Source organism: Mugil cephalus, chromosome 22, assembly GCF_022458985.1.
Source record: "Mugil cephalus isolate CIBA_MC_2020 chromosome 22, CIBA_Mcephalus_1.1, whole genome shotgun sequence".
Taxonomy (NCBI): Eukaryota; Metazoa; Chordata; class Actinopteri; order Mugiliformes; family Mugilidae; genus Mugil; species Mugil cephalus.
Window position 1 is genome coordinate 17,389,808 of NC_061791.1, and position 17,529 is coordinate 17,407,336.

At 41.9% G+C, this 17,529-nt stretch overlaps 2 protein-coding genes across 7 annotated transcripts; one reads left to right on the forward strand and one right to left on the reverse strand.

The window, feature by feature from the left end:
* The first annotated feature begins 742 nt into the window (after positions 1–742).
* LOC125000123 (chloride anion exchanger-like) lies at positions 743–12,063 on the forward strand. 5 transcript variants are annotated; one of them, XM_047575499.1, is made up of 20 exons: positions 743–936; positions 1,104–1,243; positions 2,533–2,643; positions 2,745–2,905; positions 3,013–3,177; positions 3,849–4,001; positions 5,300–5,382; positions 5,466–5,613; positions 5,725–5,838; positions 6,011–6,088; positions 6,215–6,310; positions 6,418–6,524; positions 8,249–8,318; positions 8,399–8,491; positions 8,597–8,692; positions 10,150–10,359; positions 10,451–10,505; positions 10,594–10,730; positions 11,007–11,056; positions 11,292–12,063. In XM_047575499.1, the coding sequence occupies exons 1-19, from the start codon at positions 809–811 to the stop codon at positions 11,013–11,015; spliced, it is 2,154 nt and encodes a 717-aa protein (XP_047431455.1). In that variant the 5' UTR covers positions 743–808; the 3' UTR covers positions 11,016–11,056; positions 11,292–12,063. The 5 variants fall into 5 exon arrangements, 4 of the variants coding, with proteins under 4 accessions (XP_047431455.1, XP_047431454.1, XP_047431453.1 ...); XR_007111275.1 differs by having other exon boundaries at positions 10,594–11,056; XM_047575498.1 differs by having other exon boundaries at positions 11,007–12,063.
* Positions 12,064–12,123: 60 nt separating this feature from the next.
* cbll1 (Cbl proto-oncogene-like 1, E3 ubiquitin protein ligase) lies at positions 12,124–16,618 on the reverse strand. Of its 2 annotated transcripts, none has more exons than XM_047575501.1 (6): positions 16,485–16,618; positions 15,312–15,458; positions 14,173–14,279; positions 13,983–14,066; positions 13,827–13,900; positions 12,124–13,465 (listed from the first exon to the last, which is right to left on the reverse strand). In XM_047575501.1, the coding sequence occupies exons 1-6, from the start codon at positions 16,495–16,497 to the stop codon at positions 12,448–12,450; spliced, it is 1,443 nt and encodes a 480-aa protein (XP_047431457.1). In that variant the 5' UTR covers positions 16,498–16,618; the 3' UTR covers positions 12,124–12,447. The 2 variants fall into 2 exon arrangements, with proteins under 2 accessions (XP_047431457.1, XP_047431456.1); XM_047575500.1 differs by having other exon boundaries at positions 15,294–15,458; positions 16,485–16,617.
* Positions 16,619–17,529: the final 911 nt, after the last annotated feature.

Here is a 17,529-nt window from a genome sequence, read left to right on the forward strand (position 1 = left end):
TAGATTATGGGTATTCCGAAAATCTGACAGCATCCCCCTTATTCGACTTAACAACACTATGAGCTGTAGACACAAAGTTTAGCATTGATGACTAATTCACTGTAGAGTACACTCCATGTCTGACCTGGTTAACTAAAGGCTAATAAAATAACAAAAAGTTACACCTCTGAGCTAATGAGTTGGGCACTGTTCTGTAAACAATCCATTAAGTTTATTGTATTTGCTAATCTGCCAATCCAAAATTCAAGAATAACAATAAACAGGTGGAGAGAAATGGAGCTGAGGCAGATGTGAAAGCAGACAGCTAGAGACAGCATCCATCTTTCAATAAAAGAGGACACAGTTGTAAGAGAAGTGGAACTGAGAAATGATCCAAAAATTGATTATTTTTGGGACCAGCCTCAATGTGGTCATTGTTGATCTGAAAACCTTTTTTTTGGAGAATTGCCTTACTTAACAGACCACCAAAAGTGCATTAATCTGAAACAAAACATAAAATAATTTAATAAAACTGGTTCACAGTTTCCCAGAATGTACATAGCACATTTTACACATGTGGCAGGAATGTGAACAGGAAAACAAGTAACAAGTAACCTTTAAGGAAACTGAAGCCCATAACCAAGACATAAAAAACATTCACAACACAAAGTCTCAAACATCAATGAACAATAAATAATAAAGTATGTCAATGATTAAACAAAGCAAAGACAGAACTCACATAGCGATGAGACTGCTCCCAGACTGGATACCGCTGACAGAGGTTTACGTTGCACAGAAGTTTGAGTTCTCAAACACCTGAGTAGTAAGAATGGCGAGGTTGAGAGAAGCGTACGTGGTGTCCAGACCCGTGTACTCCGAGGACAGTGTTGCTGAAGATCATCAGAAAATCTACAGGAGGCACAAAACCATCCTGGGCCATGTAAAAGACTATCTAAGGTAAGTGAGACCACCAAAATCAGTGTTACGTTCTTTGATTTGGTGTTATAATTTGTATTCTTGGTTTATAGTCTTCTGCTTATAGGTCTCTGGCTGAGATACACATTTAGATGAAACTGAGAATTAGGGAAATTCCTTTGAGATCCCTTTTTGTGTGATTCAAACAGATGCGATTCAAAACGAGCCAAGAAAGCTGTACTCACATTTCTGCCCATCATTGGCTGGATGAGGGCCTACAGACTTAAAGAGTGGCTGCTGAGTGATGTGGTGTCTGGGATCAGCACTGGATTGGTGGCCATCATGCAAGGTGAGCAGCTGGATCATGCTTTTGCGTGCATTCAAGGCAACCAAATTATAATCAATTAGCTAACTTTAAGGGAAGCAAGTGGTTCCATAACAAGCATAAAAAGCACACTACGGCTAACTCCTGACTTAAGTCTATCTAGACCTTACTTTTGCTGTACTGTACCCCATTATTTGCAATCTGCAACATATTATATTATGAATATACCGAGCTGACTAAGAAACTGAATAGGAATGTAGCTTGTCTGAGGAATTCAGTAAAATTATTCTTTAATCAGATAATATTAATTTAGTCCACATAAGATAAAACCTGACTGATCACACACCAGGAAAGGGAAGTGTAATCAACAAAACACAGTAACTATCAAACACCTACTATAAAAGCATTTGATAAAAAGACTACTCTGCTTTCCAGGAAGAGACTTTCTGACTAAATGATAAATCTCTTCATGAATAAAGGTCAAATAAAATCTAAGCACTTAAATTCTGATCTGTTTGTAGAAATGTTGCCAGGCTGCAAAGCTAAATTTAGTTCTTCTAAATTTAATGCGCCTAAGCTGTGTTTTTTTTCTATTGCTTCTCATCAAACATGTGCATATGTACAGACATAAAAACATAAAAATACTCAGTATAGAAGTGGTAACATCAACTCAAAGTAATAATATCACTGCTAGGTAATTTTACTGCGTCAAGAGGCCACCTGGGCTAATAGTTAGCAAGCTTACTTAAGGAAACTTAATGCAGTAAAGGCAAATGTATAATGAAAAAAAATGGCAGGTTCTAAAATATGTCATAAAATTACAAAGAAGCAAATATACAAGTAAATCAATATACTAATTTACGAGAAGTTAAGCAGCATATAGTTAGATTGGCCTTTAGCTGAAAGTGCTAATAGTGCTTCTAGCATTGCTGGGATCATCCCTATGTTCCCCGGGTCCTATGTCCTTCCCCGCTTTGTATGTGTCCGGGAAACATAGGACCCTTTTTTTAAAAAAGGGTTTGGGTTAGTGATAGGGTTAGGAACCCAGGGAATATAGGACCCGGCAAACATAGGTACGCTCCTGCATTGCTGTAAATCTTTAGGTTTAAATTCTAATTTTACACCGCCCTGCATAACAACTACTGGCTAGCTTACTCAGAGAAGCTTTATTTAGGAACCAAACAACTCTTTTATGGTGTTTTCTCTCAAATATTGTAAAAATACAACTAGACTCAACTAATTTAAAGTACTTTACATAAAATGAGACAAGTTATTACCTATTATGATTTAATATTTTCTGTGGTCTCACTCAGGACTTGCCTTCTCTCTGCTGGCCTCGCTCCCTGCAAGTTATGGCCTCTACACAGCTTTCTTTCCCGTGTTAATATACTTCTTTCTCGGTACTTCCAGGCATGCATCCGTAGGTACGTTGTGCAAAACCTACCAGAAAGTATTTCACTTTTTCCCTCCTTATTTACAACTCAATAACTTGACCTGACAAACCGTTTTGCCACAAAATGCATAGGTTCTTTCCCCGTCCTGAGCCTGATGGTGGGAGCTGTGGTGACCCGCTTGGTCCCAGATGATGGACCACCTTCGAATTTCACAGACTTCGAGGGTCTGACCATGGACCAGCAGAGAGTGCTGGTGGCCTCCTCTCTGACATTCCTCATGGGTATTTTTCAGGTAAGCTGGATTCACAGGGAGAACTCTGAGGATTTTATTGTCGCTTCTGGATATTCTCTGAAGATTTTAAACCGGGCTTCTTTCATTTGCTTTTCTCCCCTATGCAGCTTGCAATGGGTCTCATGCAGGCGGGCTTTATTGTCACATACCTGTCCGACACTCTGGTGTCCGGCTTCACCACAGCAGCATCTGTTCAGATCTTGGTATCTCAGCTCAAGTTTGTGCTGGGGTTGACTTTTCCCGCCATAAACGGCCCACTCTCTGTTATATATGTAAGTTGAGGATATGTCTGTTAAGTTATTCTTAATATTTATTTCTGTCTTTGCAAGTTTCTATTAAACTTTATTGTCTGTCACAAATGACAGAAATTTCGTCTTTGACAGGCTCATAGAAACATTCTACTGGGATGATTTCTATGTGGCAGTGGCTGACTGCTCATAAAGCCATCATTGTTCAGGCAGTAGCAGACAAAGAAAATAGATTAAAAAAAAAAAAACGCAGGCTGCATGGCTCCAAAATGTTAGCTTTTCCAGCTAAGGCAAAGATTGATAAATCTCAGCAGATACAGTTTTTTTATTTTTTTTATTTTTTTGGTAAATACAAACAAAAGTCCGTAATGACTTTGCACAACCCTACTCAGCAGTGGTGAAAGCCATGCAGAGCAAGGCCAATATTCCACATAGGCTGCACAACAATTAGGAAACAGTAATGCTAAAATCTGTGTATTAGTCGAAATTAGCTAACTTTACTTGTGATACTTTGCTTATAAATATTAGCATAGTATAACTTTACTTCACAGACATAAGTGGTCTAAACTGCCTGATGGATCGTAGGGAAAGTAATGAAGTAAAGCATGCTATGGTAGAAGAGTTGAATGGGTTTTCTCAAACAGAAATTGTTATAACTTACGGTGATTACATGTTTCTTTGCTCCTTTTGGACAGACGTTGGAGAGGGTCTTTGACCAGATCACCTCCACCAATACCTGCGACCTCGTGATGTCCATAGTAATTATGGTTTGCTTGCTAATCGTGAAGGAGCTGAATGAGAGATATAAAGCCAAGCTGCCTGTCCCCATACCCATAGAGGCCATCATGGTGAGGAAAAAGATTTAGTCTTGGGTTAACTTATTAACTAACTGCCAACAGTGACACCATTATTGTGTGGTAAGACAGTTGTGAAATAGTAAATAGCACAGAGAGTTAGAGTTTCCAAACATCTGAATCACAATACAGTGGTAACGTGACACAAAACAGTTTGAACACAAATATTGCCCGTGCTCGCTTTTACTTGACAGTAAAGCAGAATGTTCAAAATGTCCAACTATTTTATTACAGTAACCTGCCAATCCCTGCCTACTTCTTTATCATATAGTTTGTTGTGGAATACCCTCTGCCGCCACCTACCTGCATTACTTATGTTGGTTATGTGACCAGTGATATGTTAAGGTTTGTAGATATTAAACAGCCTAAACAGAAAGTCAGACAAAATCACCCTAGGAATTTTATCCAAGAATGATTATGACTGATCAATATCAGTAAGTGTTCATTATACTAACAGGCGGGAGATGAGGTTCCATCAATGAAATTATTTTTATCCAGTACAACTTTAAAAGAGCCAGTGGTCAGTCATACTTCCCTAAAAAGAGCTAGGAGCTCAGGCATCCCAGGGAATGATCACCCTAAACAAATGCCAAACACATACAACACACACACGCGGGTGAGCAAGTCGACAGGGAGTGCACAGCGAAGGAGAAGCCACCGCCACAGAGGCCCAGCCACCAGTAAAAAGCTCAAGGAAAAAAAACAAACCCGTTGACTGCAATCCGCCAAATAACAAAAAGTTAAGAATAACAAAGGTATGTGTAGGTATATGTCTTATGCAAGATACTTCTTTTTTTATACTTCCTATACTGTATATTCCAGGAAAACATGATTTGCTGTTTCCACGTATAACCCTGCAAGATGTTTCCCCGCAATTTACAAGTACTGATAAAGACTGGAAATAGCCTAGTTAAAAAAACAACAACACAACACTTAACCGACAGAAGGTGCACTGCAAATCCCTTCTGCAACAGCCACATCTTTTGGCCTGAGATTCAATGCGTATGGCATACTATTCTGTAAATTGGTTTGAATGTGGTTGTATCAAAGCTGTTTTACACAAGTGTCATATTTGAACCGTATGGATGCACCCCTGTTTGTGTGAGTATCCAAACCCCGATATATAATATTCACCTGCGCCTTAAAATTCCATGGTCATCTCAACAATGTGTTGTATTATTAAACTGGTTGGCATGTTCCTTCAGAAAGACATGTGGAAATGGGATGATGATTAGGAATATTTAGAGTATCAAAACCCTTTAAGATTCTTTAGTGTCTGTTCATTCACATAGACCGTCATAGCTTGTGGGGTGTCCTACGGCTTCAACTTTGAGGAGAGGTACGGTGTTGGCGTTATTGGCAAAATGGTTAGTGGGTAAGTATCTCTCTTTTGTTCAATTTTCCATCAGTGGTAACCCAGCTCTTTTAAATTCTCAATGAAACCCAATCATCTTTCAGGTATGACAGTCCCATTAAGCCCAGCATAGAAATCTTCCAGGAGACAGCTGTGGACGCCTTCCCTATAGCCATAGTGGGATTTGTTGTTGCCTTCTCTGTGGCCAAAGTCTATTCCATTAAACATAACTACACCATCGATGGAAACCAGGTAGATAAAATAATCAGTGTCTGGCCTGAACATAACAGGTCAGCAAAGTTTATGCCAAGATAATCTTTTACTATCACAGACCTAATGTTGCTTCTCACGGCTCCATCCCAGGAGCTTGTTGCCTTCGGGGTTAGCAACATATTCGGTGCAAGCTTCAGGTCGTTTGCAGCCAGCTCAGCACTCTCCAGGACCGCCGTGCAGGAGAGCTCGGGAGGCAAAACACAGGTGAGGAAACAAAATCCCCACATTTACTCTGTTGATTTCTTCGGTCGTAAATGTTTTGTAGGTCACCAGCTGCACATTTGTTGTAAAATCATTTTACAATCTTGTTCCTGTCATATATACTTTTACCATGTCCGTCTTTGTATTAAACATTAACTTGTTTTTATAATTGCAGATTGCTGGATTGATCTCAGCCCTGTTGGCGATGATTGTAACAGTAGCACTTGGCTTCCTGCTGGAGCCGCTGCCCACGGTGACCCTCATCTGTTATTTTACTAATATATCTTCATTTAAAGTTTAAATTTTTTTTTTATGTGGGAGTTGTAATTGTATGTTGTAATGGTTGTTGTAATATCCTCAATATCTGATTTCACCCCAGTCTGTCTTGGGTGCCTTGGTGATCGTCAACCTGAAGGGCATGCTGATGCAGTTCAGAGAAATCCCGTACCTGTGGAGGAGCGACAAACTAGAATGTGTAGGTGCTCGACAACTGTGTCAACAACCTGGAATCTGATGTTGTACTAATTTAACTGCTGCAGACTCTTCCAGTTTCAGTGTTTGACCTCAGGTGTTTGTCTGCAGGTAGTGTGGCTGGGAACATGCCTGGGTGCCATCTTGCTTGGACTGGATTATGGTCTGGCGGTGGGCCTGGGGGTGGAGCTGCTCACTGTCATCATCAGGACTCAGTTGTAATTACACAGTTTATGACATCTGAGGCCTGTATTACGAAGTCAGCGCAACTTACCTGGGGTTATTCCAATTTAGCCAGCTGCACCTATCCACAACAATAACAATCTGGATAAGCGGTATCACAACGCTGGTTATCAGCTCGGTAATTTAACCCAGGTTTGTCTTGTTGTGAATCGGTGAATGCGCACGTATAAAGGGCGGGTTCCAAGGCAGCAGACCAATCACAATCATGAGCTCTGATCCGCCAGTGAAAAGGACAGCATACGTCTCCTACGAGGAGCAAAGACTGGTTCTCCTCAAATATGAAGAAGAAATAGTAAATCTCAGTCGAAATCTCAAAGTCAAACACCGCGGCTGCATCAAAGAAACGCCATAAGGCATGGTAAAGGATTGCAGATTGCATAAATTGCACAACAATGGCTCAATTAGTTTACATTTAATGAAGCCACGAAACCCAATCACTGCGCTGCATAGATGAATCGCGAGTTTGAAAATCATTGTCATTCCCCCAGATGTGACCCCTCTGGAGTAAAAAGAACGTGGGACAAACCAAGCACAAAAACGTCATTTCATCTGGGGAGTTGGACTTCTTAACTCCATAATGTTACATGGGCTACAATAAAAGCTGGAAACTGATGCCACAGTTACTTCCTATCACTATATCAAGTTGTTAGCCTGAATGAAATTATCCTGATTTTGAGCTGTGTTTGAGCTTAGTGGGGACAAATGGCAAAAATATTCTCTTCTTTGTGTAATTATCTCCTGGAAGACGCGTTCACCCCGTAATGCTCTTCTCGCGTGATACAGGCCTCTGGTGTACGCATGGAATTTCGATTCAGTATTGATATTGAAGTTTTACTGATGTATTTGATATAAACATAATAATGCCACATAAAGCAGATCAGAATCCACGAGTCCTACTGTGTACAGGAGGCTTAGATTGACAGGTCTCAGCTAATGTGGCTCTCTTTGTGAAACTCCCTAGTTACAATAATTCACACAAGTGAATCTTTACCACCATGTTAGGAATAGCTGTACACCATCTTTTTTTCTGTAATCATCCAGCCACTCAGTTATGTGGCAGCAGTGCCGTGCATACGATCGTCGTTCACACGAAACGACAGAATGAGGAAAAATGTGATCTCAACGCTGAGATATTCAAATCAACAGTGACAGAGAGAGCTTAAAGGAGATTAGCCAGATTTGTTGGCGCTGAGAGAAAATCTACAGTAAACACACTAATTATGAACAGAAAAGCATCTTGATGTGAACAAGTAGGGGATGGTGATGTCTGGGCAGACAGCTAGGAACCAGTAAAGCGTGCTTACCTTTAAGCTTCGAAAGCATTTAACCGGGTGAATTATGTGTAGTTGTTATGAATGGGTACATCATCTACAGAGGTCATTCATCTACACGTCATTCATTCAAACCTACACATCAAGACTGAGATGACAGTCGCATTATGAGATTGGAAGTTTTATCCTGCCACAAATGTGCAGTCCATAAAAGATTGGGAACAAGTATATGGGCCTAAGATGAGTTCTGGTCTGCATTAGCAATCAGTCTGTACACTGGTTAGACACATTACTGTGGCTAAGCTTTAGATGGAAATACACAGGCATCTAATTACCAAAGGATAGCTGAATATATGAGCAAATAATTCTGAATGAGTTGTAAACATATGAGTACATGGAAAAAACTGTTTGCTTTACACACTTTATAGTCCCCGCTGCTCCATCTTGGCTAACATTCCTGGGACAGACCTCTACAGAAATCGCAAGGATTACCCACATGTAAGAAAAATAAATAAACTTAATAAATACCAACAGAAAAAGTTGTTGATAGATTCCGTGTGCAATGTTTCCTTTCTCAGCTAGTTGAACCAGAGGGAGTAAAAATCTTCCGGATACCGTCGCCTATCTTCTTCGCCAACATCGAGTTCATCAGGGACAAGCTTGTGGACGCTGTATGTATGACGCATCACTCTCCACTGCGTTCATTTGCTTTTCACTTGGAGCGCATAAATATGAATATACACCCAACACTTTCCAGTTCTGTTCCTGTGTTCCAGGTGGGGTTTAACCCTTTGAAGGTTTTGAGGAAGAGGAACAAGGCCCTGAGGAAAATCAGGGAGCTGCTGAAGAAAGGGGATCATGGTGCTCGACAGGTGAGATCTCTGATCCCAGTGCAAATAGTCTTATTTTGCGAAGGGAACATCTGCTCCTTTTTGTTGACAGTTAAAAAGTGCTGTGAATTTAGAGAATTGAGACATTTTTATATGGCACACAGTCATTGTTGCACTGCCAACGTACTGACCTGCCCATTAACAGCGATCTATAGTATCTATACATATATATATGACATAGTTAGAGCAATTTGAGCTGACAGCATCATTTTTTCCCCTGCGCCACCTCAGTTTCTGGAAAGTTCCATCTGGCTGCATTGTAGGCTAATGCAGCTGCAGCCTCTAATTCTCTCCGTTGGGATCGTCTAAAACCCACATTGTCCATGTGAATCAGGCATAAAATTGTATACAAAATACAAAATACAAACTTTTTCACCTTTTTTTCTCCGCTTTTCCTTGGTATCATTTCGAGAATTACTCTGTAAAGATGGATCCACTGCAAACCTGCATCTAGTGTAGTACATATCCCAATGCAGCCAAAAAAAGAGGAAGAGGCGGAACATGCACATCAACCCTGTGCGTCGTATACAGATAAACATATGGTCTGGATTACAGTCCGTAATCCTTTTTAGCTCATCGTAGTGGCGAAGCAACAGTATATATTACCCTAGCCTAGCCACCCAACAAGGGTCAGTATCTGATGCAGCACTGTCACAAGCCTGTAGTCCACCACTGAGGTTGTTTGTTGTTGTTATGAGATGTGAGAGGCTAGAGGGTTGAGGGGTGAGGGGTGAGGCAATGACATCATCGTGTTCATATCAGGCGTCCTTACAAATAATAATAATAAAAGAAGAAGTCACACAGGCTCCGTATTTGTCTTTTTCATCCTGGGACCTGGATTCAATATGGTGCGGTTCCAGTCACCGAAAAATCCGGATCTGTCATGTGACTGGAACCGGTTTCTTTTTTCATTTGTGTGAACGACTGAATACTAACGCGACGGCATTGCCTCACCTTTCTAGCCCCTGACATCTCATATGAACAAACAATATCAATGGTGGACTACAGGCTTGTGACAGTGCTGCATCAGACAATGAGTCTTGTTGGGTGGCTAGGGTAATATATACTATTGCTTAGCCACTACTATGAGCTCCGGACTGTATGTTTGTATACGGCACCCAGGGTTGATGTGTATGCTCCACCTTCCTCTTTTTTTGTCTGAGAAACAGCACCACACATAGGCCTGGGATATGTGGCACAGCCTTTCTACATCTGGATGCGGATTTGCAATGGACCTTGACCTTTATGGAGAAATTCTTGAAACAACGCCCAAGAAAACAGGACAGAAAACTATTGTTTTGATATGTGTGAGTGCGGCCTAAGACCCATGGCTGAGCCCCAGAGACACAGTGAACAAATAACCAACACCTAACACAAATAAATATATGTAAGGTTGATAAAGGGCTTTAAAGTTTACCTTTACCGCATCTGTACTGCAGAAGGACTTGGAGGATTTATTCGGTCAGCCCTATGTGGCCATTGAGGACCTGGACCTGCCAACAGACATCAGCGACCTTCCTTTCCGAATGAATTGGAAAGCTAACCTCCCAGTCACTGTCAGTGTTCCCAGAGTGGACATCCACAGCCTGATCCTGGACTTCTCTGCGGTGTCCTTCCTGGACATTTCCGCTCTGAAAGGACTCAAAATGGTAAAACGTCTATAATTCTTTTAAGTACTGCAAAGAAGTACACCACATTTGAAGGAATTAACAAAGAAACTGTGATGGGCTATCTCCTCAGATGATCAAAGAATTTATCCGAATTGAGGTGGACGTTTACATTGTTTCCTGCGATGGTGAGTGTCAACAACATTTTTAATATCATTTTTTTTTTTTTTACTGTTGAAATTTCAAATAAACATATATAAAAACACATGTTGACAGCTTACATCCTGGAGACACTGCACAACTGCTCGTTCTTTGACAACGAGATCCTGACCTCCATCTTCTTCCCTACCCTGCATGACACCGTGCTGCATGCACATGAAAAACACAAGGACAACGCAAGTTATCACTTGGGGGTTAGTAGAGAACTTGTGCATTATATGTGATCCTTGCAATAGTTATTTTAGCATGCCAGATCACAAAAGGCAGTTGTATTAACTACGGATCCAGTGAGACAGTGTGCCGGAAATTTGTGTCTGCTGTCAACTACAGTAAAGCAGTTAGAAATTTGTTGAACATACACAACAGAGATAATACATCCACACAAGAGCTGATTTTTCAATATATACAGAAAAATAATGTCAAGAAAAGCATATCTTGTACACTCACTATATAACCATCTGTATACACAGACTCGTTAAGAAGCTTGGAAAGTCACAAAACTGTTTTCCCCCTGTACCTGGTATGAATTATTTTCTCTAGTCTAGAACAGGTGTAAATGTTTTTCCAGGATAATGTTACGTAAAACTTTTGTTGTCGTTGTAAAATTTGGTTTCAGTTCAGTTTGGAAAGGAACTTATCCTGGCAAAACTTTTTTTCACAACTTGTAATACACATACCTCCTGCTAAAGTCCCTGAGAGTAAAACTAAATGGTGCAAGCACTTCCTTGTTTTTTCTAAATTTGTTTCTTTTGCAGATCACACAAACCAAACTCTGAAATAGCCCGTCTCCAGCAGCATCCACGTGCAAGGATTTTTTTGTTTTGATTTTGATATACTATATTGATCCCTGAGGGGTAATTATGTCCTGCTGTTTGACCCATCCATTTGTTCACACACAGTAATTTGTACAATTGGAGCAGTGGGCAGCGGCCCCTCTGGTGGGTGGAGCATATTGGGGGTTAGGTGCTTGCTCAGGGCACGACAAGCCATGGATGAAAGTGTCATCAAGGACTGCACTTAAACGCTGGTTACACTGTACCATTTTGAATCTCACTGTGCAATGTTCTGCTTGTTAGAAACGTATACATTGCATTTTCAAATTTAGAAAAAGTCTATTGAATTTGAAAAATAAACTTGTTACATCCTGCTGTGGAAGGTCCAGGTTCAAGTCCAGCTCGGGCCTTTCTGGACGGAGTTTGCATATGTCTGTGTGGGTTTCCTTCCACCTTCAAAGACATGCTGATTGGTGACTCTAAATTGACCCTAGGTATGAGTGTGAATGGTTGTTTGTCTCCGTGTAAGCCCTGTTATAGACTGGTGACCTGTCCAGGGTGTACCCCGCCTCTCGCCCAATGCCAGCTGGGATAGGCTCCAGCGACCCCCGTGACCCTAGTGAGGATTAAGCGATATGGAAGATGAGACATCCTGCTGTTTCTGTAATAACTGTTTCACTGTGTAATAACTGTGTATTGGGAACTCCCATTTTGTTTTATTAAACATGCATGAATAAATGTTTTCAGTAGCTTGGCAACTTGCCATTGTGTTTCTGCATCAATAGTCATGTAAAGATGAAACCGAAAAAAAATCTGCTGTTAAAAATTTATTGAGACAACGTTAACGTCTTTCAATGTACAGTACGTGTGTGACATCAGCCAACATATTTACACAGAATCTTACTGTAAGCTATTAAAAAAGGGGGACATTCCTGCGCTTATCCAAACCAATAGTATGTTCAATGGGAAGATGAACACAGTTAACTAAAATGTGCACCACATACACATTTGCTTCGGGGCAGTTTAATCAAAATCAAAGTCCTACTCCCTGTAACCCTGAGGTTTGCTATCACATTATTCAAACAAGTAGTATGGAACAGAATGACAAAGACTGTTGCCCACTTGTTCAGTTGGCAGTTTACTGATAATAAGGCCGATAGCGGCCCTGATCTGGGTGGTGCGGCCCAGGCATCTGGCCCTGGGGTGGGGGACCCTGCATCCGGGGAGGTGGAGGGCCTCTCGGAGCGGGCCACATCCCGGGACTGAGCCCTCCTGGCTGGTTGAACGGGGGACTAAGAGTGCCCTGGTCTTCAGGGAACTGCTGCATGGAGTTGGGATTATAGTGATGAGGTGGGGGGGCGTTAACAGGAGGGCCACTGTGCTGTGGTGGAGGTCCTGGGGGTGGGTGGTTCATATAAGGAGGCATCTGGCCCATAATGTGCGCTGGTGGTGGATTGATAGGTGGGGGAGCCGTGGACATGGGAGGAGGAGGGGCCTGGTTGTACACCATGTGCGGTGTCCCAGAACCTTGGGGAGGGTGCTGCATCGGGTGGCTAATAGGAGGAGGAGGTGGAGGCGGAGGGCCGAAGTGCTGTTGCGGTGGTGCCATCATGTGGTGAGAGTGAGACACTACAGGAGGCTGACCAGGATAGTCTCCAGGGTGATGGTGGGGCGGCTGGCCGGGGCCTGGCCCACCAGAGTGGGGGTCGCGAGAGGAAGTGGAGTCATCTTGGATGGGTACGGTGATGAGATTACTATGTTTGCGCGTGGTCACCGTGGCAATACGGAATGTCTCAGGACCCAGAGCGGAGGTCGGCGGCGGGCCTTCGTGACCACTCGGCGGTGCCGGTTGACTGTAAGGGTCGTGCCCGCCGTGCTGGAGAGGGCTGGGCAGGTGAACGTGGTTCTTGGGTAAGTGAGGCGGAGGCACGCGGAACCGCTCGGGGACCTCGGGTGCAGAGGGCATGTGCACAGGCTCCTGGCGGCCTGAAGAAGTCTTTGCTGCCCTCATGTGGCGGTGGTTGACGTGGGCCTGCAGGTCACGCTGGGACAGGTAGGTGCGCTTGCATCCAGGTACAACACTGCACATGAAGAGAGAACCACGCTGGCACTGCTCAATGCGCTGAACTGGATCTGTGCAGTTGAAGAGAGTGAGTCTGAAAAGACAGGGGACAAAGGTTGAGTGTCTGAGCAAGATTCAAACAGAAGCATTGACGGTGCCACATAAAATGTCAAGTACCTCTTCTGGCAATTTGTGCTATATTATTGACAATCGATATTCATATATAGTTATTTCTCATGAAATGTAATGATTTTGTGTAATATTAATGATTTAGAGACAATTAAAGCTGCACAAAATAAAAAATACAAATTATGACGTGATAACTGAGCAAATAAACTGACGTCAGCTCTTTTCTGTCATCTTATCAACCTCGTTTCAGAGAAATTTAGTTTCCTACCATGTAACAAAACTTAAAAATTACAGCCATCACACACTGAAAAGTTTAAAGGTCTCACCCTGGACATAATTTGTCTCCTTTCTTCTCATGAAGCAAAGCACAGTCGTAGCAGAAAACATGCTTACAGGGAATCTGAGGAGTTAAGAGGGCAAAGGTTTAAGACAAGAAAGTTAATACGACAAATTCAGCAGAGAAAAGGTGCCAAAGTACATACCATCCGTCCATACAGCTGAATTGGCAGGCCGCATTTATCACAGAAGTGGATAGGAACTTGATCCCTTTCACCAATCAAATTTAACTGTTGGAAAAAAGAAAATCTTTTTTACTTAGATAGTCCAATACTTTAAGAGATTGGTCAGATCTTTGTGTTTGATCAATTATTCCTCTCTCTATGGGTAACATACCTTATAATCCCAAAACATTGCTTGGGGGAATCTCCTCTGAGTTGCAAACACATCGCCAGATTTAGCACCACAATCAAACCTGTCCTCCTGCTTGAAACCAAAGTTATCTAGCAAACACAAGAAAGAATTAATGCAATGCTGGAAAAACACCACATCATGCTTATTTGACCTATAAAATTTAGCTGTTCCCAAAGAACTTAACATTCTTAACAATCCATCTGAAACTATACTAGCACAGATTATGTATTACCTGACAGTGCAATAAAAAATATATTCTTTATGATCCGACATCAAGCTAAATAGAGCAATACCTTTTTCCAGCACCTGATCCAACAGCTAAATGAAGTAATATGTTCTGTGACATCTAGTGTCAGTGTAATCAAGGACGCATTCTGGCAGTATAAGACAAAACAAAACTACATGACAATCTAAAGTGGCAGCAATATCAGCAATTATTGACAATACAACAAAAACAAATAGTCCAACTAATGACCTTCCCCAGCACTGACTGGGGCGACATAAATTCTGAGCCTAAGCTTTCAACCAGCACGTCTGAGGGTTTTAATCGACAAAAGAATCTCAAGCCCTGCGCAGACCTTGCATTACTATCAGTCCTGAGCAAAATGATTTGATCAAAGTCAAACAACCTCAAAGTAAAAGTGTGAATACACCCAGGATGCACTGAGGACTAATTTGAGTGATACACTCTCCGGCCACATTTGGTGGTGGCCTAGGATGTGTTAAAGCACTTAGTTACTTGAGAAATCCCCCACTAAGCTAACAAGAAGGCAGATTTAAATTAATAAATAATAATTTAACAAGTGTGCTTTCAGTGAAAGAGAGACAGACTTCACAGTTTGTTTCAGAAATAAGTCTAATCTCGCCCACTCATGACGCACACTTAAGAAATAGCTGTTCATGGTTCCGATACAGACGTAGCAATTGGTCATATTTTCAATCCAGGTGTGAACACAGGTACTTAGAGATAACCACTTGTGAGCGGATTGCCCAGGGTGCATGTTAATGCAAGGTCTGAAACTAGCCTTACTTCCACTATAAATTCTACATGTAGAAATGAATCCTTAAAATAATAGGCATGCTGCGCTACACAGTGTGCCTACCATTTTCTCCAGGCTCACTTTTACAAGGTCGGTTGCCGGGTCTCTGGACGCGCTGCTGAGGTTTGCTCCTTAGGGGCTGCTTGGATATAAGCTTAATGGGGATTCGTCTGCGAACATCCGGGCCACCCAAACTCCCGGAGCCGTCGCTTCCTTGAAGATCATTGTCTGAAGAAAAAGAAGTAGTGGTAAGGATGTGAACTGATGCACTCACACAGTGAATTAAGACACATTTGATGTGCAAGATGGATGAACTCAAAAGACATGCTCATGATTTCTCCGCTGACTGGATTTTGTAAATGTCCAGCACAGAACTGAAGAATGAAACGCAATGATTTCTTCTGGTATTTGTCTTAAACTGAGCATAGCATGTAGAAAAAGACAACGGTTTCTGACTAGGTAATGAGGATAATACTCTGATGATGTGCAAATGTACTGAGGCAAGGTGGACATGTTAGTGGGATCTCGCCTATTGACAAAGGCTTAAATGGCACCACGAACTGGCAGTGCCTTATTTTGCCAGGATGAAACCTTGTGAGGGAATCCCAAAAGCCATCGCGGCTAGAAAACACCGAGAACGACCCGTTCAAAGTTACCAATGCACTTTAACTTTGGTCAAGTTCCTACGTCAACATTACCAAGTCAAAACGAGTCCAATGTGAGCTTATCGGTTTCATTTTGAAAGCGTAAGCAAACGATGCCGTGAAAATACACGCAACTGCTCCGAGAACGAGCAGTTAATGAAACCATCTTTTACAAAACCCTTACATAGATCCGTTAGCTTATGCTAGCATTAGTCAGTTAGCCTCCGCGCCTCAAATCCACAGCTGAACGCTTTGCGCCTGCTTACTAACGAACTAATTATGATCTGTATTTTAAATCGGCATGGCAGCCGCACAACCTCATCACGTGTATCCAGTACATTCATTAAATGCACTGAATGTTAACTTTTATAGAAGAGACGTGGTCCAGCGTTTCTCGGTGGCTAGCCAAGTTTAGCCTACAGGGAGCATGCTAGGCTTAACGGCGCTCTCACAGATAAAGGTTTGATTTGATGTAGCGGAGGCGTAGTATGAGAGGGGGGTCCAGCTCATCAACAGAACAGTTACAACAAGCACCACACCTGCGTAATTAACAAAGACGTCGCATAATAGGAGCTTCCTAACATTGGCCCTGTTTGGCTTTTTTGCTTACCGCTTTGGTCCATGATCCAACGACTGGACGCAATGCATTGTGGGACACGGGCGAGAAGAGGAGGGGAAGTCAAAGGGAAGGGAGGAAGAGAGGAGAGGAGGGGAGGAAAGAAAACGAGGACAAAGTTGCTAAAAATCGGAGGGAATCCCTTTACGACCTCAAAACGAATCGATGTCAGTGAATTAATATTTGGTAATCATCATCAGAAGCAGGGGTGTCATGGCGTGGCTTCTTATCAGTTTTTGGGCTACTTGTAAGAACATGTCTTAATAATTTGGCACAGCTTTAAAGTATTAGTATAGTATTTGTATTATTATGTACAAACTCCCTTCTTGCTATTGTCCTTGGTTAGTATAACCAAATGTAATAAAACAAAAATAATGCCACATGGCCATGCCATGTGAGTGGGCACTTTGCAGGTGACCGACCTAAGGCTGATCCAACACCATCATCTTTGTTTACAGGAAGACTTATCTCGCCTAATTTTTTACTACCACTAATCCTCACTGGGGTCACGGGGGTTGCTGGAGCCTATCCCAGCGAGGGACGGGGTACGCTCAGGACAGGTCACCAGTCTGTCACAGGGCTAACACAGAAACGAACCATTGGGAGGCATTAGCGTTAACCACAGAGCCACTGTGCCACCTGATGGGAAGATTTATTATTAAGTAAATTAAAATCACTAACTGTCATTTTTACAATGTTTGGTAATCTTCAGCAGCAGCATGCATGTCAGGTGGCTTCATATCAGTTTCTGGGCTATTTGTAAAAACTTGTATTTGGTTGCTCATTCTTACATTTAATCAGAGCACTTGATGTTTACATTTAAATCCTAATTTCTATAATGCATTCAAATAATTTTATTTAACACACTAAATTCACACTATGAATCCTCTTTTGCCAGTCAAATAATAAAAGAAAGATTAGTGGCTGAAAAATAACAGATCTATTTTCTTTGTAACTTTTGAATTTGTCACTTTCTGTTATTTTGCTCTGTGTGACGTGTGGGGCAAAAAAATAAATAGCCAAATTAAATGCCATGTTA